General features: G+C 40.7%; 1 protein-coding gene across 4 annotated transcripts in view; it reads right to left on the reverse strand.

Moving 5' to 3' along the window:
- Positions 1–1,593, reverse strand: part of vav2 (vav 2 guanine nucleotide exchange factor) — a 237,648-nt gene extending 236,055 nt beyond the window's left edge. For 2 of the 4 annotated variants that reach the window (XM_061061084.1, XM_061061083.1), the window contains exon 1: positions 277–1,593. In XM_061061084.1, the coding sequence (XP_060917067.1) occupies positions 277–480 (204 nt within the window). In that variant the 5' untranslated portion in view covers positions 481–1,593. The remainder of the gene's footprint in view (positions 1–276) is intronic. The other 2 variants (XM_061061086.1, XM_061061085.1) reach the window with 1 other exon arrangement.
- Between the last annotated feature and the right edge of the window lie 7,657 nt (positions 1,594–9,250).

A 9,250-nucleotide genomic window follows, 5' to 3' on the forward strand; every position in this document is an offset into this window, starting at 1 on the left:
TGGGCTTGTTGTGGCAGGAGGGTTTGTGTTTATAATCTGCAGACCAACAGGGGAAAATCCAAGAATTAGATGCTGTGATATGCCATTCAGCTTCCCAAACAATCCAAGCATGGCATAACATATGTGGGGCTGCCCTGACAGTTTCAAAAATGTGATTAAAAAAAACAAAAACAAAGCGAGTCACACATGTAAACACAGTAACAAGACAAAGCCTGGAGGTGTGACTCAAACACACCATCATCTGATGGTTTGCAGTTTACACCTAAGCAGACTCACCTGTGACATCTGGGGTCTGAAGTTGATCTCCTTCAGGTCCACCGATCCTGGGGAGAGGTTGTGCAACATCTGGCACAAGAGCACACCGTCTCTGAGGGCCTGTGCCAAGTCGAAGACGGCCGCTGAGGGCCACACGACCCGGTGGTTCGGGGGCAAGACCTTACAGTCTATCAACCACCGCCCGCATTGTCTCCACTCCTCCATGTCTGCTCCGGAGACTCTCCTCACAAAGTAACACAGTCCTCGATGTGGATCACACCAGGTTTAGACCGGAGGTTGACGGCGCACACGCAGACAATACGCACGCTTCCCCACCTGATGGCTTAATCATTCACTATCAGCGCAATAATTAGTTAATTCCCCTTCTGTATTTTAGTGATAATAGGTCACCGTGCTATATCCCCATCCCGGGCGCATGTCAGCTCTGCTGTCTCCACAGCATGGAAATGATGAAAGCTTTGAAAGAGACTAAAATAACAACACGGTTTCAATAAATCCAGCTCAGCAGACGGCGGCGATGTAACCAGAAAACAGAGACGTGCTACGGGAATTTTCTCCTCTTCATTCTCAAAAACTTTTCTTTGCATATCCAGAGCAAAGCGCGTAAATGAAAGGTTCCAACACTAGCTCATGTAACGACTGTATACAGCGGTTTGTCATGTGTCGACTTCACTAGTGTCTCACATTTCAGGCTACTACACAATGTGGAAAAAACAGCGTTTCAACTCAGTTTAGTTGATGAACCACTGCCCAGAAACCCCTTCCACATTTGCATTTCACGTTTCTTCAGAAGTTAAACGTCCAAAACAAGAACTTTCCGTAATTTCCAGGGCAAAAAAATAAAATGAGAGAAGAGATACAACACAGAGCAGTATTTTCCCAAGCGCACAGGATCACCCTCGTTTCACGATAACACAGTCCAAACAACGCGCTCCGGCAGCGGAAACATGTCCAAGGAAAAAAGAAAAACAGTGTTTACAGTTATCCGGTTAACGTTACTTTGTTTGGCGCCTTTACGCACGCCCAAACATATCCTTACGCGTGTACACAGCTCTGCTTTTCAGTGATTTCTGCCTCCCTTCCGCTCGTGTCCCCCCTCTCTCCGCGTCTCCCTCTCCTCGTTTCCCGTTCGGAATGAGATGTTTAGCGGTCCTAACTCCCGACCCCGAGTCTCACAAGCCTGGGGAGAAAGCGTCCAGGCTTCTCGTTTGGTGTTCACCCAGTACGCTTAACGAGCTCGCACAAAGGTGAGAGTAAAACAGCGTTTCCTCACTTTGTTCAAGTAGATCCATACTCCAAGAATGTGAGTTTCAGGGAATATATTTCTGAAGTGGGAGCTGTGGATGCGCCCTCTGACGGATGAAGCGCACACTGCACAAGGAACTAAAACAAGGGGATTAAAGGGGCAATCCATATTAAATAAAAACAAACACACACACATTAACTTAACTTTGCTGCAGTATGATCCGTGATGGGATGGGAATGTCCAATGTCTTATCTTTGAAGTGCCTTAAATATAAAGTGTATAATAAACATACAGAGAGCATGCAGACACAGCTAACCTGTGTCTTACATTTGATTGACAATTATAAGAAGTTTCAAGACTAGCCAGCATGCACATATTTATTTAAATACTTGACTATACTCCTACATGCATCATATACATTACATATATATATATATATATATATATATATATATATATATATATATATATATGTAATGTTTTTTGTTTGTTTGTTTGTTTGTTTTTTAACAGCATGCTTGCAGTTTGTAACATGTTGCATGCATACTACAAACTGGGGTCAATTAAAAAAAACATAAACTAGGAAGTGTATTTCTAATGGACAATATCAAGTCTATTGATGGGCATATAAGGATCCCACTTTGGAGCCTGATCCTTTTATTCTTCATTATTTTAAATGTATTTAACCAGGAAACTGTCTTTGAGATTACCAAGCTAATTTAAAAGAGTTTCCCCGCTAAGACAGGCAGCAGCACAGTTGACAAGATACAGACATAAAAACACTGAGCAATTACAAACACAGACCAACATATCCTGAGTCACAGAGCAGAAGTCATTAGTCAAAGAGTCTACAACCTGATGCATCGTCCTCCAATGCGATTTAATCCAGTTCTAAAAAGATTCAAAAGAGATCAGCTCCCCCAGACCCAAATCCTCCTGCAGGTGATTCCAGGCCACAGGAGCAGCGTACCTGAAACTCCTTTTTCATATTTCTAGGTGCACTTTGGGGACAGATAACAGAAAGCTGCGTCACTTGGTTGCAGAGCCAAGACTGTAGTTTCCAGGCCTTTCATGTACACTAATCGAGACCGAGTCAAGTCCAAGACATTTAGGGATAGAGACAAGTCAAGTCCAAGACCAAGTCAGGCAAGTCTGAGACAAGACCAAGACCAAGACCAAGACCATAAATATCAATGAAAAATCATCAACTTGTGGGTAGGGGGTGTCACTCACTTAGACCGTAACACAGGGAAGGTTGCAGCTGTAACTGGGGGATAAAAATCAAATGATGAATGAATTGAAGTGATTTGTTCTTTTAGAAAAAGTTGTTTTCCTTCTAATCATAGTAATGACAAAACAGCCGGTCAGTGGTGGTCTTGACCGGTCTTGATTTAAAATCTGGAGTCCGTCCAGTTTGAGACTGTGACAAGACCCAGTACAAATGCTTTTAGTTCTGAGACCAAGACTTTCTAAAAGTGACATCGGTTATGGTCTTGAGACCAATTATTTTATTTTCCTCTGCTTTCATTTGGACTTTTTTTCCATTCCAAATCTCTCATCTAATATATTCCCTAATGTCGGTCCTTGTTAATAAATCAATCAAAATTGGCCAATGGATCGCGAATAGCAAAGGCTATTAATATCAATGTGCCACCTGTTTCTTGTTAAACATTCTTTGTCATGTCTAATTACATTCTTGCCTGGGTCATAATGTTCCCTTCCCACCTTCACATTACCTCAGGGATGTATCACATTTGGTTCATTTATCTCCAGGCATAAAATTGAGCAGCACTGCAAAGTCCTGATGTACTGGTCTTCTTTTTTTATTAAATCTGAAAAACGACTGCTTTAAGACTGAAATGCTGGATGTATACATGAGAACCATGTATTTGAGGCTGTACTGAAACTATCAATAATCAGGCAGAGGATTTAAGTAGCCACTTTTAGTTCTTTCCATTGCACATGGATCGTCTTCTTCAGCTTTCATTGCTGCTGCGTTTGCAGCTGGCCTGTTGTAATGGCCTTGTACCCAAATGTTTTACTCCACTGGATGTCAAGAAGACATATTGACACATTAAATGTTCTATAAACTTTGATGAGACTACAACAGTGGAACTGCAGGAGTTTACCATCTTTTGTTCCTTCGGCCATACAACACTTTACAGGGAGGAGCTGTTGAAGGTGTTAAATTTAGTGTAAGCCCCAAAAGAGGAAACATTCTGGAAAATTAGGAATATAAATTTAACTTCTCAGGTATCCCCATTGTTTGAGGCACCTGTTGCCTTCAAGAAACATCTCACTTCAGAGTATGGACTTTGTCATTGATCTACACCGTTCTTCCATTTGTTGCCAGCTTCACTTCATAAATACCACCTAGGGTTTTTCAGACACAAGCAGATAAGCCTTTGGTTGTAGAGCTTGCAGGGAAATGGAAAGACCTTCATCCTTATAGAGATCATGCAACACATTTCTAGTTGAATGTCTGTTAGAAGTGTTTAAAATGAACTAACTGTACATTGAATGATTTGTTTTGCACCAGTAGGACTCATTCCCATTGTCTGAGCTCTAGAGTTATCATGGAATCATCCAGAGATCAGTTTCAAAGGGTGCTGTTTCATGTCAGGATAAGGTCCACCACAACCTGAGAGACTTCAACAACATATACAGTACATGAGTATATGTTGTTTCAATTGTCTGAAACTCTCTCCCTGGGAGTTTTCCTATACTTTATTTGATCCAAACCTTCAAGCCAACTCATTTGAATGTATGGATTTGTCTGGCATTGTGATATACCTACCTGAACCCTATCAGCCCCATGGGTTGGTCTAAAGCCTTTATCAATCCGTTGAAAGAGTTGTCAAGCTATGTGCAACCGAGCAGAGCCAAAGAGCAGTCAGAACTATCAATGATGAATACCACATGACAAGATGATCAGAGTGTAACAAACTGACAATTCAGTCTGATACAACACTTATTTAAGATTCCTGGTTTTGACTTGTAATGGTTAACAAAATCCTTATCAGTGTGTGACAAAGCTCTGCAATGTTGGGCATATAAAAAGCAAGTCTCTGGGTGCATGGCTATTGATAGTCTTTTGCACAATGCATTCTGTGATGTTCAAATGGTCTTTGAGATTGACTCATGGCGCCATGAGCTCACTTAACCTTTAAAGACCTTTTGAATCTCCCATCAGCCTAAAATATGGCTTATAAATCTTTGAGCAGGCCCTTTGAGGGAGGATTGAGCTGCAATGTCATGCCTTTCTTCATATCTTCAGGGACTGGATCTAAATCCTGGATAGTTTTTGAACAAGTTGCAGTGTTTAATTGCAAAAATATGGCTTTACTGATTTGTCTTAAAATGTGATTATGTGTTCAATTGAACAACTGTTGTCAAACAAGACATAACTGATGGTCACATTTCAACTAAATTCTACTGGAATGCTTATTCTTCTGCTTTGCCGAATGCACCAGATAGCAGTTACCAAAAACAGACAGTACACTGGATGCATCTGTAACCTTAATGTCAGGGGAGTGTCCAGACTTTTTGGACTGGGGGGGGACTGACTTTTTGAAGGGTGGCCTGAAGTTTATGTTCACACATGAATGAAGAGCCTTAATTTACCCTGTCTGTCTGCACTAATCACATCAACTTTTAAGTAACACAAGATAATATACATCAAAACATAAACATCTTCTAAGCTTAATTCTTCAAGAACTCAAAATAATATGTATGTCTAAAGTCACAATTTAAAGTATGTTAAAAATGGCAAACAAACATCTGCATCACTGAAAATTATGAGCTGCCTGTTGCAACACAACCTGAATAGTGCATATCAATATAAGTCCCAACTCTGGCAAGGTAAATAGCCAATAATATTCAAGGTTTTTTTGGGGTGGCACCTGGTGTGGCCAATAAGACTTCAAGGGGGGCCCATGCCACCCCTCTTGACACGCCCCTGTGTAATGTGAAATAAAAGCATCAGTGATGACCTTAACATTATAGAAACAGAGTTCTGATCTAGCGTCACAGCTCTGTAGAAGCTAATGGTCCTGGACAGCCCAAAGAGGTGAGTATACTGTGTATGAATGCAGTGCAGAGCTATAAGAACACACTCAGCAACTTCTCCTCTTGGATAAGTAATGGCTTTAAAATACATTAACAAGCATCATATATTTTGTAACAAATTGAGCCTATGAAAAGGAGGCTAACAGTATCAGCTAATTTGCAATTAAGATTCTTGGTACATGTCACATTAGCATTAATCGTTGACTGAACAGAAGTGCACACACGTGCAGTTCATTCTACATACCTTGATTCAAATTGACATTGTGAGGTCGTGTTCATTGAGTCTATATATTTTCTGGAATGTTCTTTTACTCTACACTGCGGCGCTAAGAAAATGAAAACCAGAGATCCATTAATCAAAGCAAACACAGTCTCTGTGTGGCGTGTCTGCAGAGTTGCATGAGTGTGGTCTTTTAAACATTGGATTCATATGCTGTGAGCGATAGCCAGAAGTGGCAGAAATGACTAGTTGTCATTGAAGTTGTGGCATTGATCAATCATGCCACAAGGTTGTTGGCGGGTGAGAAGTGACATGTTTCATGTTGCATGATGGGAATGCAGGTCACTAAGAGCGCCCGTCCCTGCAACATGTATACAGTGCATGGGCAGACCGCAGGGCTGCGAGAAAATGAGGTGTAAATGATGAATGACTCCACAGTCTGCATACAGTTATGGACTTCCTGTTTTGTTTTTTTCTGCCAGCACTAATGTTGGAGCACTTACGTCCATTTATACTGTTTTATAAAAAAGCCATGAGCATGTTGCTTTAGAGATTATATCTTCTATGTTCTTTATTTAAAATAGTTATCAAGTATTTCTTCTTAGTTAAAACCACATTAAGCTGTAGTTCTCTTATGAGCTGATATACTTCATTGGAAAAGAAGTCTACATTAGTCATTAAACAGCAGTATTTGTTTAAAAAAGTGAAACAATGATCAGACATCACACTCCAGCTGAGGAAAGATCATGGAGGCCATCTGCTGGTTTGATTACTGAACTGCGAGCAGCGTAGAAAACACCATACATCCCAGTTTATCTTCTCTGCCAATACAGTCAGCGTTTTGGAACCCCAGACCATCTCATACAAACAACTACGACTATCCTCCAGTGCCGCCAGCGCTTGTTGGAAGGAGTTGAGCGCTGATCCGATGGAGCATAAGCTGGAGGAGGCACCAGCTGTTTGGACTGGTCAGCTTTGGCTCAGGGCCAGTTTCTGCAGAGCATTTGGCAAGCCAGCTGTGAGTGGAGTGGTACAAGCAGGAGAGCTTTCTTTCACTCTGGGGTTGTGCCATTGTGTTGTGTTTACTACAGAACCATTATTTTCAGCATTTTACAACTCTCCTGTTAAACAATCACAATGCCAGCTGTGTGCTAAAGAAAAAGAAGGCGTGAGGGCTTCATCAAATCCACAAATGAGTCCATGGATAATCACAAGGGGAAGGCTTCTAGTTATAAATAGTGGAAGAAATAGATCTAAGAAGATACAATAAAGTTAAATATCATGTTTTAGAGGAAAGTACAAATCTCTTCTCCAAGCTTCAAGAGGGAAGCTTGAGATGTTGACATGTACAAAGTCCATTTGAATATATGCAAGGTATCAGTTACCAAAAGAATACAAACAAAATCCAGATCATTTGATGGAATGTTTGAAGCTTAGTCTAATTAATAGCAAACAAACCATTAAGACAGCTGGGGGGAAAATACACACAGGGACCTGTAGGTTTATTGTTGGGGGTCTTTTTTTTTTTACAAATGACATTCCCTGGACTCTCATCCATGCCTCCAGTTGGCTTTCACACATTCATTTTTCAAGACGGGTGTGTAGCAGAGCAATGTGTCCATCAAATACTTAAAGGTAAACTCCCACACACTGTCTAACTTGCAAACAAACATTTATTGGCAACTTTTTTGGTACTGGATCTTCACCAGGCAAACGGTTTGTTAAAATGCAGGACATCTTGAATAGGAAGTGACTACAAGCCAGCAACCAATCAGCATGATGACGTCAGCTTTTTGGTTGACAGCACACACACCAAAACTACCCGAAGCCTAAGAGAATATTCTAAACAACAACCATCAAAAACAAACAACTTAATAAAATTAAAGTCTGGACTTTTTCAAGTCTTTTCAGTAAGATTTGTTGCTTCTGGAACATTCTTAGGTAGGGCATCAAAAAGCTGCATACAAAAAAATTATAAATGAGTTTAAAGGGGGCAAAAATCAAGTATTCACAAGTATAATGGAAAGGAGGAACCTGACCTGTTTCCACGTTCTCAGTGCTACACAGTATAAAATACAATTATTTATTAATTTCCCTTGCTGATATAAAGAATCATACTGCCTTCATTATTCACCTCATTCTCATAAGAGGCTGAGTAGGACTTTGAGCATGCTTCTTTCAATATTAACTAATTGGTTAAGGAATTTTGCATTTTGCAGAAAATACACTTTACTAACTTTTATGTTCCTTAGTAACTTCACTCTCTATCAAACAATTCTACAATTCACTTAGCAGACACTTTTATCCAAAGCGATATATATCAAAGTAAGTACAACACAAGCAAGGATCTAGAGAGGAGGAAACAATGTCAGTAAGATCAAACGATCAGCTTTGAGTCTGATTGGACACACAGGTGCTGACAGGAAGTGACCAGAGGCAAAGCACAACATTGAGGGCAGTTCTTGAGAGCTCTAATAAGTATAGAAACCATCCTAAAATTGCCATTATCAAACAAAACCATTGTCATCATCAATAATATCATTAAGGCCGTAGGTTTACATGAAAGAGCTGGGTCTTTAGCTTTTTCTTAAAGGTGCAGAGGGACTCTGCAGAACAAATGGAGTTTGGAAGTTCATTCCACCACCGGGGGGCGACAGAGGAGAAGAGTCTAGTTAGAGACTTAGGACCCTGTTGTGAAGGTTGGATCAGACGCCTTTCATTGGCAGAGCGTAGTGGGCGGGAGGGAGTGTAGACCTGGATCAGAGAGTTAAAGTAAGGAGATGTTTTTGTCGCTGTTTTGTAAGCGAGCAGCAGAGTTTTAAATTTGATGTGAGCAGTAACTGGGAGCCAGTGTAAGGAGATGAACAGCGGAGTGACATGTGCTCTTTTAGGAAGGTTGAAGACCAGTCGTGCTGCTGCATTTTGTATCATTTGCAGAGGTTTGATAGTGCATGTAGGAAGACCTGCCAGTAGAGAGTTGCAATAGTCGATGTGTGATATCACAAGAGCCTGTACCAGGAGCTGTGTAGCATGTTCTGACAGGTAAGGTCTGATCTTCCTGATGTTGTACAGGGCAAATCCACATGACCGCTAAAGCTGCATCTAGGACTGGAAGAAGCTGAGTGAACCAATCACACAAACTATTCAGACATGTGTCCTTAAAACAGTAGAACAGCAGTGACCTCTTTTGGAAAACCTCTTCCTTGTCTCTTTTATTTTTGTGACTGAATAAACTACATTTGTAATTCATTGTAAGATAAGCCGTCGCTAAATGTCCCCGGTCACAACACTAAGAACTGTGAATTGACACAGTCGAATGTTAAAAGAATGTATCAGCATTTCTATGAAGACTGTGAAGAAAAAGGCCTGTGCTGTAATTAAACAGGATGAAGATAAAGAGCTGACGGAGACAGGATATTGTTTGAGACTCAGATGTTATG

Source organism: Labrus mixtus, chromosome 17, assembly GCF_963584025.1.
Source record: "Labrus mixtus chromosome 17, fLabMix1.1, whole genome shotgun sequence".
Taxonomy (NCBI): domain Eukaryota; kingdom Metazoa; phylum Chordata; class Actinopteri; order Labriformes; family Labridae; genus Labrus; species Labrus mixtus.